The sequence below is a fragment of the Sceloporus occidentalis genome, unplaced genomic scaffold (assembly GCF_023333645.1).
Source record: "Sceloporus occidentalis isolate IW3139 unplaced genomic scaffold, rSceOcc1.0.p SCAF_6, whole genome shotgun sequence".
NCBI lineage: Eukaryota > Metazoa > Chordata > Lepidosauria > Squamata > Phrynosomatidae > Sceloporus > Sceloporus occidentalis.
Genome location: NW_028316986.1, coordinates 17818013 through 17839145, shown reverse-complemented (window position 1 = coordinate 17839145; position 21133 = coordinate 17818013). Strand labels below are relative to the sequence as shown.

Sequence of the window (21133 nt, the reverse complement as noted above, 5' to 3'; positions counted from 1 at the left end):
ACCAAGAGGTGCTCAACTCAACTGCATGAAAAAAGTATTAGAGAAAAAGAAACTTATTGACACCATTTAGAGTAATACTACAGGCATACCACAGTTAACAAATCCTTTGACATAAAAGCTCCTTTTACAAAGTATTTTTGCACCTGTCCAACACCCCCTTCTCATACTTTGTCTATCTTGATTTTTTTTTTATCAGCTTCAAGACCTGGAAACTGGTGAAACAGGGCTGGAGAAAGAAATTTCAAAATCAGGTTGCAAGAGAATGTTTGCAGTAAACAAATCACTAAACACAGCTTGAGAAAGAGCAAGATTCTCCTGTAGTTGACCTTACGGGAGCTGTGTGTGCCTGCCTACAACAGGCAAGGTAAACAGCAGCTGTCTCCAGAAAACCTTACTAAGCAGAAAAAAACACAGAAAAATGGGCAAGTTGAGAGACCTGCCTCACCACATCCTTGCCAGCCATTAAAAAAACATAGCTGTGGCCACCAAAATAGAAATAATAACAAAATTGGAGGCTAATATCAGTAAAAAAATCATCCCTGGATGCATTTTGGTGGAAGCCTTCAAGTGATCAACAGAAGGTGCAATATATTCTTCCTTCCTTAAAGAAGGCTTACCTGACCTGGTTGTCTCATTTCAAATGTGCATATTGTTAGTCTTAAATAAAAAGTTTAATGAAAAATGTTCAACTGCTCTTTGTGTCTAGAGATTATCACACGGGGAGAAAGAAGCAGTTTGAGAAGGTACTGTCATGTAATTCTGCCAAATACTTAACACAGCATCCATTCGAGCAATTGCGCACTTGAAATAATATCACAATAGCGTTTTGCACACATTCACAAATGAATTGTTAGTATATTGCAATTGATCATTTTGCGCATGTGTGGCATATCGGCACAACTGCGCATGTCTGCTAATCATGTTCCCGGACCACAAAGAATAAAGACAGCAAAATAAAATTTATTACTTCAACACATTGTTTTAATCAAGCGTTAACTAAATTGTGCCTCACAGCTCAAAAGAAGACTGAAATTCACTGCAAAACTGATCCTGGCAATGAGAACGGATTGCGACCACCGCGATGCACTCTGGATATCCAAAATTGTTTCTTTAATAGCAGTAATGTGGCATGATTGACTTGTGTACTTTCGCAATTGCGCTAGATTCCAGCTATCGTGAATGAATTGATTGGAGTTCCCCATGAATGAAATGTTGCTCTCTACTATTGCTGCAACTATGGATTTTGTGTGATAATACACGGCACAATTGCGCAACTCTACTGCTCAAACTGCTTGCTTTCTCCTGTGTGATAATCTCCTTTGTGTGTGTGTGTGTGTTTGGTGTAGAAACCTATCCTCATTCTTTCTATTTCATTTCTGCCACTGGTACCAAACCTTTTGTTAAAAAAATAATACTCAGGAATACATCTACTTTACCTACTGAAATATATCTGTATACTACACTTCGATACTGCTTCAATTGTCATGGGTCATTCCTATGGAATCCTGGGATTTTTAGGCTACTAAGACATGTACAATTCTCTACTATAGTTCTAGGAGGTATGGCAGCACTCTCTATCAGAGAATATTAAGTACCAAACTACAAGTCTCAGGATTCCTTAGGATAGAACCATGACAGGAAAAGTGGTATCAAACTGATATTATCTGTGCACTACAGGTACACTTGAAAGATACAAGAAGAGGAATGCTTCCTAGGCTCAACCAGTGGAGCTAAATCATAAAGAAGGGGGCTGATCTGTCAATCATGCAAGCTTGTGATATTGGAAAAAAACATTCACTGTATTAATTAATTCATTCATTCTGCACAGAATCTGTATTCTCTGCATAGGAAACTGCTTTTTATGCACAGAAAACAACATTTCTCCACAAAATTAGTACTTTCTATGCAGAATATGTGATTTCATGTGTAGAAAATGCAGTTATCTATGCAAAATGATCACAGACAAATTTGTGCAGAACAAGTCCCAAATTGTAAATTGGTTTTAAAAACTGTGTTTTCCAAAATAACAGAAAGAAAGAAGTTGTGTTTTTGAACGACTTTTTCCGGTGGAAGAAAATTGCAAAAATTACCCATTGCTTCCTTTAAGAAGAAATTTAAATTTACATCCCTATTAAACAAATCCAAAGGTGCCTATGTGGCCTGTTTTGGGGGTAAACTTACATTTCTGAAGATGTTCCTGTGGGCAATTAAACAATTTTAATTGAGGTTTCACATATGTTTCTTTCTATTTGACAGGCAGAGTGAATTTAAAAAAAATCTGAGAAAAAAACACACTTGAAAACTAATTAAAAATGGTTAACTTTTAGGTGGCTGAAACAATAACCTGTCAGCGACCTATCAGCATGAATTCTTCAACAAAGCTTTGCTTGGTTTCACAGATAAACCTGTTGTTCCATGCTATCCCATGACACCAATTAAAAAATTAATTTGCTTTAAAAAGCAATTGTATCTGCCAAAGAAGATAATGGCTAAATATTCAGTTCTTTTTTATTCCATGCACAGTAGGTGAAAAAACAAGGTAGCATTTTTTAATGTTACTTCCTAGGGTGTTGCATGTACAGTCATACTTAGCATTTCACAGCTGGTTTCACAAGATTTATTATTATACTGCTTCGAATTACATTTCGAGACAGGTTCAAAACACATCTGAAGCTGATACTCATAATAAACTAAGGACTGAACAGACATGGTACACATCCAAACAAGACATTCAGAAAACATTAGAGCAAACGATCTGATTTACTTAACTGACATTCTGATGGGTGAAGTGTGAGCATATGAATTAAGTTACTATAGTAATAGTCCATCTATTGGTCTACTTAGCCAATATGCTTCTGGTCTGAATTCAAGAAGCTGGTGTTGATGTTCAAAGCCCTAAATGTCTTGGCACTCCCAGATGTGACGGAATGTCTCTCCTTATATAAACCTACCTGAGGAATGAAATTTCCTATATGTGCTCTCCTCTGTCTTTCATCAGTCATAGAATCATAGGCCCTTATCACACAGAGGCTTACTGTCGGCAAAACATTCCTGTAGCATTCCTGAAGCACAAAGGTGGGATAGCCAGTCGCGCTTCTCAATCATCATTGAGGCATCCTGCTTCTCTCCCACTGTCAAAGCGTTCATGGAGCTGCCAATTCTAGACTAGCGGGAACTTTAGTTATTCAAGAAATGGCTGCTCCATGAATGCTTTGACAATGGGAGAGAAGTGAGACGCTTCAATGATAATTAAAAAGTGTGACCAGCTATCCCACCTTTGTGCTTCATTAACACTCCAGGAACACTTTGCTGGCATTTTAGTGTCTCTGTGTGAAAGAGTCCATAGTGTTGGAAGAGACCAAAATGGCCCTCCAGTTACTGCCATGGAAGAATACACAATTAATGCATCCTGACAGATGATCGTCCAGCCTTTTTTAAAAACCTGCAAAGAAGAAGACTCCACCACTCTCTGAGATAGCATATTCCACTGTTGAATAGTTCTTACCATCAGGAAGTTCTTCCTAATGTTTAAGTGGAATCTCCTTTCCTGTAGTTTGAATCCAGTGCCCCATGTCCTAGTCTCTGGAACAGTAGAAAACAAGCTTGCTCCATCCTCTATATGTCAGCCCATAAGCCTCTCCTCATAAGGCATAGTTTCCATACACTTCACCATTTTCATGCTCCTCTGGGCATGACACCTCATTAACCAGATCATATTCAGTGGAGGCAATGCACTGTGGGAGGATGTGGACAATAGTCATCGCATCTAGTTAGGTGACATAATCATGTCAGAGATCTGTCTGATACCAACAAGCCTGGTAAATCAAGATTTTTAAAAACAATTCCTATATACACTATTGAATATGTAGGAATTATAACTATAAATCAGTTATGAATGCCAAACTCTGGGTGTGAATTCCAGCCTGTATTTTTAAAGGTGTTCTCCAGCTTCCCCAGAAAAGACACCAGCTACTTAAGAAGTACCACAACTATTTTAAAATAGCTGCAATATACATGTAGGCACAGATGACTGACATTTATCTTAGAATAGCTCCAGCAGATTTTATCTTAGAATAGCTCCTCCAGATACTGAGAGGTGGAACAACATTAATTCTAAGAACAAGGATATATTTGGGCACTGGTCACTATAAGAGTAGTTTCTGTAGAAACAAGTTTTCATAGGTAATGACAATTACCTCCAAATGAATACGTTTTAATTAGAAACATGTTGTGAAGCTTCCAAAAGAGTAAATCAATTTACAAATACCATTATTTTTCAAGTAAAACAAGTTGTGTAAACTAAATTACAGCAAGTAGGAAGTAAATGCTTATTGTGCAAGTGATACTGCTATTATAATGTGATCTGTTAACAAAGTCTAATGTGCCATGATTTCTCTGCACACTTGTGGAAAAACTGTCTACTTGAAATTCCTTCAGCTATGTTACTTTCAACAGTCAGGATTACTAAATTTGCTTTTCTCCACAAAAGCATTGAACACCTCTGTAGTGTCAGCATCTATGTTCTGACCCATGTTGAGAATTAATTTTCATGCACATGTGTAGACACACCAAAGGTGAGTCCTGCATCATACAAATTGTACATGCATGGAAAGATTTCCGTGTACATGTACATTTTTTAGTACATTTGATAAGTAGAGCATTGGGGTACTCCACTATTTTACCATATCCTCCCTCCTTTTTGGATGCCTAAAATGCATTTCTAAAGGCCCAACTGCAATGCTTGGAGACTAAAGGAAAAAAAAATAATGGGGTGGCAGAATTCTCATTTGTGGGCAATGCTCTCATTCCCCCTGCCCCAATTGTTACATCCTTGTTTACAGAGCTTGTGACCTGACCATAATTTGAAGCAGACTAAATGGAAGGCACATGCCTAGCACAAACAAGATTCCTTATGTAATTTCTCCAGTTAGGCCAAATAGTAGGTGAAGTGGAAGAAACTCTCCTGACCTCCTATGACAAACAACAGAAAACACTGAGCTCAACTAGCAAATAGCATCATTCTAGTATTCATGCAGGGGGGCCTCAGGTTCCTGGCCAATGGCTACACAATTACAAACTCACCACTATTTCTCAGATGAAAATCAGGACATATGTGGCCAAGCAACATCAGAGAGTAGTCAAGATGGCAAAAGTTAATAATCATAGAATTATAGAGCTGAAAGAGACCACAAGAGCCATCCAGTCCAAACCTTGCCACACAATTTAAAAACTCACAACAGATGGCCATCCAGTCTCAACATGGCTATTATATAATCTCTTAACTTTTTCAGGCTAAACAAACCCAGCTCCCTAAGCTAATCCTCATACAGTATTGTTTCCAGACCTTTTACCATTTTGGTCACCCTCCTCTGGACACATTCCAGCTTGTCAATATAATTCTTGAACTGTGGTGCCCAGAACTGGACAGAATATTCCAGGTGAGGTCTGACCAAAGCAGAATAGAGTGCAACTATTACTACCCCTGATCTAGATAGTATACTCTTATTGTTGCAACCTAGAATTGCATTGGCTTTTTCAGGTGCCACATCACACTTGAGGAAGAACACACATGTTGGAGAGGCTGTGGCAATTTTCCTTTGCCCAAGCCTACTGTGACGTGTAAGATCATTCTTTCTTCACCCTACAGGTGAAGTCCAAAATATACTGCAGAAATAATCCAGTTTGAAACCTCTTTAACTGCCCTGGTTCAGTGTTAGGGAATCCTGGGAATTGTGGTTTATTGTGGCACTAGATGTTTTTGGCAGAGAAGGCTAAATATCTCACAAAACTACAGTTCCCAGAATTCCCTAGCATTGAGCCAAGGCAGTTAATATGGCCTCAAACTAGATTATTTCTGCAGTGTGTTTTGGACCTGAGTTAACTGAGTGCAAACTACTTTGAAATACTGAACTCACTTTGCAGCAACAGAAGTAAACTGAGTACAAACAGGAAAGTAGAAGGACAGGAGGGAAACTGGGACTTTTTTCAAGCAGCTGAAAAAGTGGGATAACAAAGGATTAATCAGGCTGTTCCGTTTTTGTATGATTCACACGGATGTTAAAATTGGATGGAGCATAGAATCACAGAATCTTGACAGTTGGCAAGGAACACAAGGGTCATCTAGTCCAAGGAATTTACAGTTGCAGCATCCTAAAAAGATGCTTACCCAACCTCTCCAAAGATGGAAAGCCAACTATATTCTGGGGCAACTGAACAGCTCTTGAAGTAGAAAATGTTCTTCATAATATTTAGATAGAATATCTTTTCTTTGAATTTGAATCCATCTATTCATATAGAAGAATGAAATCTTTGTAAACCAGAATCGAAATGATCCCAATATTACTACTTATTCCCATGCTTGCAACCTTCACTCCTACAGCACTATCATTCTGAATTGCCTGAAGCTCTCCTGCAGTGCATCTAAACTGTAGAAAGAATGCAGTTTGACAACATTTTAAATGCTGTAGTGCCATCCACAGAATCATGGGGTTTGTAGTTTTGTGAGGGACTAACGTGGAATTCCATAGGATGGAGCTATAGCACTTGAAGTGGCTTTAAACTTCATTCTTTCTACAGTGTAGATACACCCCTGGTCTCTAAAAAAGAAGAACATCCACCTCAGCCTGAATCTCCAGGTGGTTAAGACAGGTACAGCCCCACAGGCTGATGCTCACACTTTGTGGTTTGCAATTCTACTTTGAGCCACAGATTGAAATCCATTGCTTGGAAGATAGCTTCAGCCATCATATGTGTAATTTCATACCAACTATAGAGGTACTCAGAAACAGAGGATGAAGTCAGCAAATGAAAAAGGATAAAGTATGTGAGCTAAGAATGTTCACAATCCTCCAACTAAATTGAATTTATTTAATTTCATTTTTAAAAGATTTTCTTGGCTTTTAGGTATGCTCTACTCAGATGCCCAAGGAATTTTTTTGCAGAAATATCCAGGGAGTACAGGAAGATCTTCAAGAAGAGGACACCACATTTGTGGCATAAACTTGTTTATTGTCTTCAAGTCATTTATTGACCTCAATTGTCTACTTCCTTTACAAGTAATTTTGCAAAGATCCAGAGGTCATTTTTTACTGTTTTCCTTCCTTCCCTGGAACGAAAACCTGAAATGCTTTGACTACCTTCCAGAAGTCATTAGTGAAGTGAAAGAGTGTAAGACTGCACTAAGAAAATAATCTCTGATGCATAATAAGGGCTTTACATTGCTTTTGGGCTTAATGGACACTCTCCACACTACAGACACATTATGCACTAAACAAATGGCTGCACTGTTGGTAGGTGTCGAGATAAATAAAAAATGTCTCTGTCCTGAATAGCACTTCAGTGATCAAATTACAGAAAAGAATAGCAGAATCACACCTCTCATTGCCCCAAGTCTTTCATAAAAAATCAGGTGCCTTTAATTCCATCCTGGGAGAAAGTTGAGATAAATGCAATCAATCAATCAATCAATCAATCAATCAATCAATCAATCAATCAATCGGAGAAGGTAATAGCCTGATGCTGTAGCTGTAGTTCAGAGGAAGGAACTGGCAAAACCACTTCTGAGTATTCCTTGCCTAAGAGACCCCTATGAAATTCATGGGGTTGCTATAAGTTTACATGTGACTTGAAGGCTTGCAATCACAGAACATCTGAAATGGCAGTTTTCCCTACAAAACACAGAAAACTGGCACCCATTTCAACATTGAAGGTAAAAAAAAAAAAAAAAAAAAAAAGGTTTGATGACACTGGTAGCTCAAACACCAAACCTCATCTCAGACATATTGGCATGACTAGCAACCCAGAAATTTCACTTCAGTGAAAGAACGAAGACTGCCATACTTAAATGCTTGGAAGCAAAACATCTAGAATTGATATGGACATATACAGGGATCAACGGCCAACACATACATTCTCTGGAAGCACATAGAACCATAGAATCATAGAGTTTGAAGACACCACAAAGGTCATCCAGTCCAATCGCCTGCCATGCAGGAATACACAATCCAAGCCTGCCTGACAGAGCGCCATCCAACCTCCAAAGATGGAGACTCCACTATACTCTGAGCCAGTGTATGGCACTGTTGAACAGCTCTTTCTGTCAGGAAGTTCTTCCTAATGTTTAGGTGGAATCTCTTTTCCTGTAGTTTGAATGCTTAATAACATGAAGACATAAAAAAGTGGGACTTGATCTATTAAATTTTGGGGGCACAGGAATAAAATAATTAAAAAGCTAAACTTTATTCATTAAGCAAGAACATGCCAACTGGCTTCACTTCAGTACAGACTCCATGATTTGGACAGTGCCCTAAAAACATGGATAGGGATTACAGTAGAATAGGACTACATAGGAGGAAAGAGGAGTTATTAATCCAAATGGTGTCAGGAATTGAGAGTCAGAGAACAGCAGGAAGCAAGCAGCAGATTAAAACTAGCTTAGTCTGGTGCCTGTTCATAGCTTCTCCAGATGGGCACAATCTCCTATATCTATTCAAAGCCTGAGAGCATTTGGTTAGTTTGTTGGCAGTGATTGTCCAACAAAATAAACATATAAATGAATAACTTTGGGATCATGGTGGATGAAAATGAAAAGGATGACACATTTGAAAAAGGAAAACCCCATGATGGTGATTATTAGAATGTGGACTGAAAACAAAACTTATTTTTGTTGCCATTTACTGTCAAGTTGGTGTTGATTTACTGTTATCCTATAAATGAAAAATGGTCAACAGTCCTTGCCCTGGTCTGTCTATGGACTTAGCAGAGAGGCATCCATTTGGTGCCTGTGAGAAACAGGATGCTGTACTAATCCTGTTCCAGGATAATCCTTTGGACTGATCCAGCAATGTTCTAAAATTACTTCCTTTAATGAAACTGCTATTTTTCTATATAAGAAATGTGAATGGAAATCTCTTATCCTAGAATGAAAGAGACATGAATCAAGGAGAATCAATGAGTGCCTCTCTTTCAGCTCATGTTCTGAAGACTAATCTTCACTACAGAGTTTGTGCTCAGGTACGGATAGCCAACTACAAAAAGCACATGCCTCTTAAGAAATCCACAGGTGGTGTGTACGTCTAATGCAGTGGATATCATCTTAAGATGCTCAGGAGCAGAGAACTGAAAAAGGCTGAGGTCTTGCTCTTTTCATTGGGACATAATACTTCTTTCATATCTCCTTTGGTTGGGAAAAAAAAACCCTCATATAAACCGCAAGCAATTGTGTGCCTCTAACCTGGTGAGCTTTGCAACTGAGCAGAGAGATGAAATAGGGTCAGCTCAGTCTATTTTTAGTGTGTACAACTTTTGCATGTGTTCACAAAGTCTATTCTGCCCTGTACCTGTATTAATCTCAATTTAAACAAAAAATCTGCATAGAAAATTGCATTTAATTTGGTTTTAAATACAGATTTTAATGTACTTCTTTCTCTTGCTCTCTTTCTTCCTCCATACTGTATTAAATTCACTATACTACATTCTAACCTTTTTATCTCAGTGTAACAGATCTGAAATAACCACTCTTTGGATCCTCATTACGTAAAAAGAGAGCGAGAGAGATCATTAAGGCAAGTGTTGACCTTGCATCATGAATCCGCTTATTCTTGGAGTCCAATGATTGCATCAACAGACTTAAAAATGCATGCAAAATATATATCAAGGATTCTATTTAGGATGGAGTTCAAGAAGAGACACAGTTGCAACAGAGTGCCCCAGGCGGTTCAGTACAGATGGACTTTTTCTGTTCAATTAGAAACTGTATGTTCAGTTTTGATCAGAAAGCTGCTACACAGCTTTGAATTCCATATGTGAGTCCTTTAATGGGAAAGGCAGAGTCACGAGTTGAGAATGGAAAACTAGGAGGGGATATAATGGAATAGAGTGTCCTGGAACAGAGTAGGTCTGATTGACTGGAAAGTAAACATGAACACTCTATACTGCCCATCTGGGAAGATGTCCTGAGCAAAGTCCTTGGAGGTGGTTGGGAATCACAGGGGGAAAAATGGTACCACTTTTGCATGGCTCCCATTAATTTCAAACAATTATATCAAGGACCATGTTTTGGTGAGTTCTGCAAGTTGGTAACACCCTCTTTTGAAACACGCTATCCAATTTTGACTGACTCTTCCCCAAAGGAAGATTATACATAGTTTTGCTTTCATCAGTAACCATGGGTGATTTTTTTTTTTAACTTTTAGTTTTGTAAAACTCTGTGGAAAAAAAATTCTCTTTGAGACTGGGTAAGACAGGTCTCTAGGAGTGACTGAGCATTTAACAAAAACTTCTAGGGAAAAAAGTTTCTTTTTATTGTTTTTTTATGGAAGGAGCAGCAAACAAAGCAGAATGTCTCTTCACAGCTTTTCTCCCCAGAGCTGACTTTTCACAGGGAAATGATATGACGCCTTTTTAAAAATGTCACTCAAATGGCTTCTGGCTTTTCAAAATCTCAGTCACTGCTGGAAACATTTATTTATTCATCTCACTGTTAATGCATATCCTGTCCCCCAAGAGCAGCAAGATAAAAAGGATTTTTAAAAATGTAATAATCAAACCAAACTTAATTAGAAAGGTAAGATATAACCTTAAATCCAATTTCTAGTCCTCATTGGAGTAGCTCTACTAACTCAATGGATAAATGGCTAAGTTAATGCTTATGTAAACCTCACTGATATAATAGATCAGATCCACTCTCCTTGGGGGGGTTATCAAATGGATTCACTCCATGGAGACATTGGCACAAGACCAAGACAAAGGAAGTTTCTACTTCTTTAGGCAACCACAAAATCAGGGCTGGGCTAAGACAATTTGTCACCCAAAACAAAGTTATTGAAGAAAAGAGTATTAAAAAATGGTGAAAAAGCACGTTTTTAAAGTGTTGAGATACCCTGACTAGAAGAATGTGGGACTAGCAAGAATATTGTTAGTTTAGGATTTATTTTATGTAAAATTGGTGTGTGTGTGTGTGTGTGTGCGCGCGTGCGCAAAAAACAATTTTCTGTGAAGGAAATAGAAAATAATATTTCTGCACAAAGAAAAAAATTGTTATCCCTAAAGAAAATAGGACAAATTTTGAACATGAATTATTTGCAAGGAAAACACCCTTTTATGTTCAAAATATTATATTCCTGCAGAGAAATACTGTTTTCTGTGCAGAAAATGCTGTTTTTTGTGCAAAACAACCATGTACAAATTTTGAGCAGAAGCCCGGAAATTGCAAATTGGCATCGGAAACGGTGTGGTTTTTGATGACTTTCTTCCATTGGGAAGAAAATTGCTAAAATGACACATTCATAGAATCATAGAATTGGAAGAGATCACAAGGGCCATCCAGTCCAACCCCCCCTGCCATGCAGGAAATCACAATCAAAGCATCCCTGACAGATGGCCATCCAGACTCTGGTTAAAGACCTGTAAGGAAAGAGACTCCACTACACTCCGAGGGAGTGTGTTCCACTGTCGAACAGCCCTTACTGTCAGGAAGTTCCTCCTAATGTTGAGGTGGAATCTTTTTTCCTGTAGTTTGCATCCATTGCTCTGGGACCTAGTGTCTGGAGCAGCAGAAGACAAGCTTGCTCTCTCCTCAATATAGTATCCCTTTAAGTATTTAAACAGGGCTATCATATAACCTCTTAACCTTCCCTTCTCCAGGCTAAACACCCCAGCTCCCTCAGTCATTCCTGACAGGACATTGTTTCAAGCCAAAGGATACATGCATTTGTGAGCAGAACTATTTCCAGAAACACTTTGGGATGTGAATAGCAGGTGCAAATCATGCGAAATTCTCACCACAGTATTGTTTCCTGACTCTGTGAGTGTGAAACCCATTTTTTTGGTCAGGGAACTAATATGGGTGTGAAGAAAACTCCTTAATATTAATATTTGTGACCAAAAATAAGCTCTTTGGACTTCAGACACCCTCCTGAAAAAATAAAAGCCACAAATATGTTACAGTTAGGGACTATATTTTTTTAAAAAAAAAAAAAAATCTGCAAAAGTATTTTTTTTCCCAGCACAGAAAATGCTACTTTCATGCAAGAAGCAACCCTTTTGCACAGGGAACTGTGTGTTCTGTGCAAAATACTGTTTCCTAGGCAAAAATATCGCTTTTTGTATGAACAATAAGTTTTCTACACAAGACAAAATTTTCTGAGCAGAAAAAAACATGCATTTTTCTGAGTAGAAAACATTTTCTGACCTGAAAAAGAATGCACAATTTTTCCTAAGGAAAGTCATGCAGTGCAAACAGGGCCAAAGATTACATAGAAACATTTCTATGATCATGCAATAGGGAGAAATCTGATGTAACAATTAATTCTCACCTTTGAGAATGAGTGAGCGCTAGTGTGGTGTAGTGCAGAATCCTGGGAGACCAGGGTTCGAATCCCTACTCATTCATGGAAGCCCACTGGATGACCATGGGCAAGTCATACTCTCTCAAACACAAATTTCCCACTATACTAATCTTGTCAAGAAAATCTTGTGATTGGGGTTCCCCATAAATGAGACCTGACTTGAAGGCACACAACGACAATAAGGATGAAATATTAAAGTATCTCCATCCTTAGTACCACATGTGAATACCAGTGCACACAGATCAATACATCAAATGAATAAGATTATCAGACTGTGTTTACTTAAAGAATTTCTTCAAATAGGGACTTTTGAGGGATACCTTATGCAATTTGTATAATCAAGGAAGTATATCAAAATTGCAAGAATAATCAAATGTGCTTCTAGTGGTGAGGTAGCTTGGGCCCAATTAATTAAGTAATCAATAAAGGGAATTAATGCAGTTTAATACCTCTTTAACTACTATGGTTTAATGCTATGGAATTCTGGGATATGTAGCTTCGTGAGATATTTAGCCTTTTCTGTCAAGAGAGCTCTGGTGCCACAATAAACTACAGATCCCGGGATTCCACAAGATGGAGCCATGAGAATTAAAGTGGTGTGAAAGTGGATGAATTCTCCAGTGTGGCAGCAGCCTGGGAGAACTCTCAGGAAACAAAAGAAAAGGAAAACTAGCATGGCAGACTGAACTATTCTCCTTTGCATGCTAGATTTCCCAAGGCAGGGAAGTATTTTCCTCCCTCTCCTGGAGGAGCTGTTGTACACACAACCAGCATGTATATGTATCCTGAAAAAGTGCAGTCCAATAAGAAAGTGTAGAGAAACCCAAGTTAAAACAAAAACAACCAACCAACCAAAAAACAAACAAACAAACAAACAAAACCCCAACCCCACATAGGATTTAATAATTAAAGCACATATATAATCACAGTTACAAGTGGTCTGGGTGCATCCTTCTGCAGTCACTCTTAACAAATTTAGGCAGATTTAATGCTGATCTTCTGACTGCCCTGTCAATTAACTGTGTGTTAACCTGCAAGGATCATTAATATGACCAGGGAAGCAATTATATTCCCATGGTGGCTCAACCTCTTAGCCTCTTCTACTAAAGGCTGTTAGCTGTGTCAAATTGCTTGTGATGCCCAAGAGATGAGGAAAGACAGCTGTTGGGAAAACTGAGCTGGGAAATGGCAAGTCTTAGTAAAGCTGTTTTGGGTGGAAATCTAGTTCAGGCTGAGCTACTTACATACTGATCCAGCATTTAATTTATCTCTTCTGATAATCACCATCAGTCATACTTTAATTCAAATTTGCCTCATACAATAATAATAATAATAATAATAATAATAATAATAATAATATCTTCAGCATGACTCTCTGAATATCACTAAGTTATTAGAGGCAAGGGACACTTGCCAGTACCCAGGGGCACTCATGTCACAAAGATGAAGTGAGTTTCGATGCAATTTCAGAGAGAAACTTTGTGCAAACTTTGTCAGAAAAATGAAACCCAAAGCCAATGCCTCCACCAATTCCCTCAAACCAAAATAAACACCCCACAACATGACATCCCTGGCACATGGATCAACAACTGGTGATTTTTTAAAAACTAGACAAATGCTGAGGCATGCTTCCCAATGATTACACAGTTATTCTATGATTTGGAGCAAAATAAAGACAAATCCATTTGCCTTTCTACTTGAGAACAAAAAGCTTGAGTCTACCAATTATTCTCTTTTGGATTAAGCCTTTGTTCTGCTTCCTTTCCTCCCAATAAATCCGATGTTTTACACCCTGTTGTTGTATGCTGGTCTCCCCCGTTAATGGGATTGTCTACTCTCCCATGCTACACACAGGCTTTATACCATGTCAAAACCCTTTCACTCCTGTTGTTGTGAATAAGGATTTTGAAAGGAAGGTGCTATTCCCATAGGTGGACAACACACACGGACATTCATACATTCACACATTCATAAACTAAAACCTGGTTTTGAGCATATCTGATTCCTAGCATTCTATGATGGGGGAAGGACAATAGTACAGTAAGTTAAATACTTTAAATTAGATGGCTTGGAGGTTTGTTATTGACATTTTCATGTTAGAAACAGACAGTCCCTCTCCAACTCTCCCCTCGTAATAAAAAACACCCCACACATTTGCTTTTATGAACATGCAGATCCCCCACCATTAATATATACATATACACATATATATATATCAGCATTAGATCTTTCTTTCTTTTTTTTAAAAAAGAGATGCTTTCCTGCATTATATACCATAAAACAGTCAATAACGAAATGCAGTCATTCTTTTGTACACCGACTTATTTTTCCAAAACACCCAGAACCCAAACATGCAAGCAATTCGCAGATAATCTTGTCTTTCAACCCATCGGAAAGAAATGAAAACAAATACACACAGACACAGACATGCAAAATTGTGCCTCGAAGGGTGCCCACTCAAGGTTTAAGCATTTGTTTTGAGCCAAAATAATTACTAGGTCATTAACAGTAAAGCAACCTAGTAATTACTGAAAGCATCCATTCCCCATACTGGCTCTGACTTCTTTCTTGCTCCTTCCCAAACATGCAAAAACGAAAAAACACATAAATACACACACACATATTAAGAAAATGCACACATGCACACATACAAGCTGTGGCTTAGAAAGCAGCAGATAAAGAAAACAGAAAGCATCAGGGTTTAAAGTGCTATTTTCTTGAACAGAAAAAAGATCCTGAAATTGAAAAGCAGATCGCGTGCAGAAATTTGAGCTCGTCTTTTAATGGCATGCAATCTCCAAGGAGACAATTTCTAATTTAAATAACAGCAATTTAGTTCTTCTTCTTAAAAAAAAAATAGTTGGTGCAAATGATTTTTCCCTTATTTTTTATTAATTTTTATTATCTTTTTTTTTTTTTTTTTTGCTTTTCGACTAACAGTCTCTTAAACCCTGCATGCTGCAGTGCTTAGCCTCTGGTCTGCATCGGCCGTGAGAGAAGAAGCTACCTGAGAGGTTTCACAGTGCCATCTCATATCCATGTCTGCCTGGCTACCCTGCGTGCTTATAGCTTTTTTTCTTAATTCTTAATGGAAATCCTAGGAAATTTAGTCCATCCTCTGAAATCAATACTGGTGACAGGAGAGCTCCCTGACTCAGTGGGAGATCAAGATGATAAATTGCCTGCGCATCAGCCCGGCCTATCACTGCTCTGCACACAGATGGAAGACGAAGGCAGGGGGAAAAAACCCAGAGAGAAAGAGCTCCATTGGTCACATGCGGAGAGAAGCCAATGGCTGAGCCGTTGCTGTAGGAAAGGATGCTGCAGTTTCTTCTGCGGATGCAAAGTGCTCTGCTTCACCATTGGGTACCACTCAAGAGCCAGCCTGCCTCTCCCTCCACCCGCCTTGTTTGCAGATTCAGGGAGTTTCTTACATATTTTCATTATACAGTCACCCACACTCTGCTCCAGCTTTTCCCATTCAAACAGAAGGTAATTAAGCCAGACCAAAGAAAGGTGTGTGCATGGAGAAGGAGGGAGGGAAGAGCCCAATGAACACCATCACTGTGATCCTCCTTAAACTATTTTGATCTATTCCCTTTTAGATGATTACTGTGTTTTTCCTTCCTATTAATTTGCAACCTGAAACAGAACAATTAGCACACAGCCCTCCATCCAGGATGGCCTCAGAAAAACCTCCTGCTTATAATTATTCTCCCCCTTCTTTTTCATTTTCTTCTTTTTTTTCTTTTGGTACCTAAGCTAATGAGTAGCATTTTGCATGTGTTCTGTTTCATAATGAATGTTTACTACACAATGATTGTGTAAAGACAATTAAGCAATGGCTGACAGATACATTATGGAGGCGCCGATGTGCTAATGAGAGCTCCATTTTCTTCTTTTAAAGACCCATGCTCAACTCTGAGGGATGTTTGATTCTTCAAGAGAGAAGTAACAAAAGGGAGAGGCTCTAGCAAGTTTTTCAAAGGCTCTCCAACGTAAGTAGGTCAGCAAGCAGGCACAAAGGAAGGAAGAAAGGGAAGATCTTTCTGTCTTCAGGGACCCACACAAACTTGGAGAATTGGCTCATCAGATAAACAATGAATGGATTGTTCTGATCAAGACATTTAGATCAGCAAGGCTGGGATAATGAGAATCCTGCGACATTGTTTGCTGTCTCAGAGGGCTGAGCTCTGCCTTTTGCTATTGCAAACATATACTTATTTACTCTTAACAAGTGTCCTGACTATGAAAGTAACCATAACTCTTTTGCAAAGGAGTAAAGAAACAGCTGGGATGCCATATGGAAACCTTTTCCAAAGCACATCTGCTATCATTCATCAATCAACGCAAATAGCTATAGTGTACGGTTCTTCAAGGTAAATGATGCTATGAGATCAGACTTGAGGGAGAAAGTTGCAATGCAACCCCCCCCCCCACACACACACACACACATACACACCCTAGACATGCCATTAAATTGTGTATAACATTCTCGACTTCTAGATCTACTTCACTTCTAGTTCCAACACTGAATATTCTTCTGGCTATGGTATTAAGAAATACAACCACATTAGGTCTGTTTCAGTATAAGGGATATAAAGGAATACTGTAGCAGCTTTGAGAGCAATTGGGGAAAAAATCCTATCAATTTACATTTTAAATAGGTCACATACACCCTCACTGTTTATTATTTAAAAATTCAGATTTTTTCACAACCTGAAATGAAATTCTGTCCATGTCAGGCTTTCTTTTTCTATCCTTTTGCTCCCCCTCCCATTTTTGAAAACCATTGAGGCCTCTGGAGGTCCCCTTGGTGTAGAAAACTGGAATGTTGCCCATCCTTGATTTACATTTCATTTATTTATTAACAGAATGTATGGGATAACTCACTTTTCCATACACTAGAACTGATTAACCAAGAGATAATGAAATTACAATATAAAGAGAAAACAAAAACAAAGCATTATTTTAAAGAGAGTAAAAAAAAAAAAAAAAGCAAAGCCCCAAAGCCTGGCAGTTAAGGAAGTTCTCTGCCTGAGAATTCTAAATACCCCTCCTTAAAACTGCCAATACCAGAATGCAACAGGAGGCAGCTAGAGGAGTCAAAGTGGAATAGTAGCACTTTAAGAGTATAGTGTGATAAACATCATTGCATGCCAGAATGCCGCTGATACTGCCGGAATTTCCCATTCTGTTCCTGATCTGTCCCAAAGGAGGCGATTTTCAGGAACGCTTCTGAACAGTTCCTGAAAATCGCCTCCTCTGAGACGGATCAGGAATGGAATGGGAACTTCCAGTGACATCGGCGGTGTTGTGGTATGCGATGAAATGCGTCCCTTGCCCCATTCTGTTCCCATACCGCCCCCTTTTGTTTTGCACCGAGCCTGTCCCTGGGGGCTGTGCGTTAAGCTCCTGTATTTTAAATGTCTGGTCTGTACAAATGTCCTTAGGGGGCTACCAACATAATTGCATTCGCAATCTGTACCCTCCTCTACCTAAATAAATACGAGGTAAGGATTTATACACAGCATGTAGCCTAACCAATGCAGAAACGGAAAGCATGTTACACTGGGTAAGTTTTTGCCTAGAACCAATGAGTCATGACAGCTCCAAGGGTTAATATTATCAAATGCTTCAGTCTAGCTCCCTTAGGGCTTTTTGAGAATCACTCAGAACTACTTAGGATAATGAATGTCTACAGTAAGGAAAAAGACGAGTGATCTTCTGCACAGGAAAGACAAAATTAACTTAGCAATTATTCTAACAAATGCTGAGAGAGAGAAACCTCATTTTGAACTTTATTCCCACCACCCTTTCTTGTCTGTTTCATTCTGGGATAACATTGTCAGGCACTTCATCTTTTATTTAGTAATCTCTTTTCACTGGGACATGGTTTAAGTATCTACACACACACACACACACACACCTTTTCAAACATTTCTTATTTAGTATAAGTAATATGGTTGATTTGACACTGTAGCCAGCATACGTAGAATTTTGGGGTATGACTCTTGAGACCAGTGCTTGATTCTCTGTTTGGCCATGATACCCATTGGGTGACCTTAGACAAGTCTCAGCCTCAGGGAAAGGCAATGTTGAACCTCTTCTGAACAAATCTTGCCAAGAAAAGGCCATGATAGTGTATCTCTACTTACAATAGGCCTACATTACGTTTTGATCTATACAGAATGCTTTTATTTCAATAAACGTCTAGCCAATGTTAATCCATACAAATGTTTTGCATCTTTATTGCAGGGGAGGATGCAGAGGCAAATATATGCACAAATGAACCAAGGCAGGAAAAAAAAATGCCAAAGGTCCTATTTGCCTTATATACCTAGCTGGCAATTAATGCTTTGGTTTGGTTATTTTTTGGAAAGGGGAGAGGGATGAGTACGATTGCTTCTTAGCTACAGACAGGCCTGCTCTCCAATGCAAGATAAAGCACTGTCAACAAGCTCTAGAATTTATTCCATCCATGTCTTGACTAGTTTGATCCTTCCACTAGTTGCTTATTGTTTTCACTCTGAAGAGCTGGTGCTTTAAATGATCTAAAACTGAATTTAAGTGCAAAGACTCTTCTAATCATTCAGGCTATGCTTGTGAAGTGGTTGGAATGGTCTCTGATCTTGCTCCTATCTTGTACTAGCTGTATGGGAGCAACTATCTATGGGTCTCTTCCTTGTTTCTTGTAAATAACTGCTGGAGATAGATTTCTCTATACTGGCACTGTCTACTTTGGCAGGGAATTAATGTGGTCTTAGATGATAGTGGTGTCAGTGTTGGTGATGCCTCCTAACTTTATTTATATCCTGCCTTTTCACCAACACTGGGAAAAAGGGGGTTTACAAATTAAAATAAGTACAATATAGTTAAAACATACCCAAAAAGCAACATTAAAATGGAACAAACCTAAAAACATGTCTAAACGTAGATTGTGTTCTGTTCCCACTCCATTGCCTCAAAACCATTGTAACTTGATGAATTTCATAACCTCATGTTTCTGGAGTTTAGATTCTAGAGCAGATGCTCTAACCCTATGCTATAAGTTGTCATCTGACCTGAGCAGTTGGAAAGCTATGGACTGGAATCTGAATAACCCATTGTTAAATAAACATAGTCCTGAGATTACATACAGTAATTTATCTTTTGTCTTTTGACTGTTTCCTTTTGGGAGGAAAGCATTCTTCGAAAGGCCAGTTTGTTTCAGATGAAATAGTTACTATGGCTCTTTGAAAATGAAAAAAAAAAACTCATTTTAAGAATAAAGATGTATGATTCATCTGGTGTAAAGTAATAATTCTGCCAGATGAAAGAATCGTATCTTCAATTTTATCATTTCTATTAAGCTCAAAGTTGTTCTGCTATCAGTGCTTGAGAAATTCAGTTGACAGGTTTTGAAGAAAGCTAATTTTTGCTAATGGTTATGGTTGATGGCTGTGTATGTACTAAAAGACAATTTTGGAAGAGGAACTTTTACTCTACCTATCACATACGTGTGTACACACCAACCCCATTTTCTCAAAGCCTTGTCATTATTAAGCACAGGCAAGCCAGAGGGCTAAATATAGATAAAGCAGTCCTTTAATTACACCTACCAAAATTTCTAGGCTACATTTTTTAAAACTAGTTTACTATGGTCTGGAAGAGAAAAGACAGGGAGCTGAATTTCTGTACTGGACATGGAGAAGGGCTTTCATTCTTCAAATGTCAACTTGCTTTCTGTCACAGTGATTGAGCCCTCCATTTTTCAGGCCACACTTGCCTGCATGAAATTCTTGGGTGCTATGGCTACGAGACATGATAAGGACCACTTTGTTTCCCACTAGTTTCCAATAAATTAAATTAATAAATTAATAAATTAAAGTAAATCTTCTTAAGGTAAAGGAAAGAATGATGGATAAAAATGTGTGTTTCATATCTGTCCATTCAATCAGCCAGCCAACCGTCCAACCATTTCAAATTCCTAGGTCATATTTTGATTTATAGTGTGGCTAATAGAATTCATGATGGGATTCTTCAGATCAATATAAGAAAAAAAGAAAGAAAGAAAGAAAGAAAGAGAAGCTGCCATCTCCATCACCTGATTTGACACACCACAATTCTTATGAAAATTTCAACATGGAAAAAACAACAACAAAACTCCACATCCAAATGGGTGAAAAATGGGGTAGGGTAATTTCAACTCACCACTAATTTTAAGACATGACAGTTCACTAGCATGCAGTTTCCTTACATTGTTTAAATTTGAAGGAAAACCATTCTTAGCATATCATTTTTAAACCAATGCCCCAGGAACTGTACATTGGATATACATGTCACCTGAGATGTTAATTGCCATTTGGAAATTGCCAAATGTTACCAGTATTGCACCAAATCATTATGTTACTAATTGGAATGGACAAAAATAGATTGAAGTTGTTCCCCTGACTGCTGTTATCATGAGTGGGGAGCAAGTCAAATCCGTACCTCAGTAGGGCCACTGAGTTGCCCATCCTTGCTTTGTCCATATGAGTGACAAATTGCTGTAGAAGGCAAATTAGAACTCTGCCCTTGACTGTGGTGAGGCAGAAGATATTGCACAGTGGTGTAAATCAGAGCCAGTTTTAAGAGCACAGGCACTGCATGCACCCTTCCCCAAAGATCCTCAAAGCTCTGTTCTCTGCACACGATGACAGATATTTTGCCAGTGCATAATAAATGGGTCATGCCTTCCTTCAGTGAACATTATTTTCTTGTCATGGAATGACTTTTGTCATAGTCTCCCTCATGTCAGCAAGTAA

At 38.5% G+C, this 21133-nt stretch overlaps 1 protein-coding gene across 31 annotated transcripts in view; it reads right to left on the bottom strand.

The window, feature by feature from the left end:
- Window positions 1–21133, bottom strand: part of NRXN1 (neurexin 1) — a 1287731-nt gene that overhangs the window by 57289 nt on the left and 1209309 nt on the right. The window contains exon 1 of one of the 31 annotated variants that reach the window (XM_089528961.1): window positions 15355–16249. The exons of the other annotated variants lie outside the window; for them this stretch is intronic. Within the exon in view, the coding sequence (XP_089385087.1) occupies window positions 15355–15387 (33 nt within the window). The 5' untranslated portion in view covers window positions 15388–16249. Of the gene's footprint in view, window positions 1–15354; window positions 16250–21133 lie in introns of those variants that run through there. 31 annotated transcript variants of the gene reach the window in all.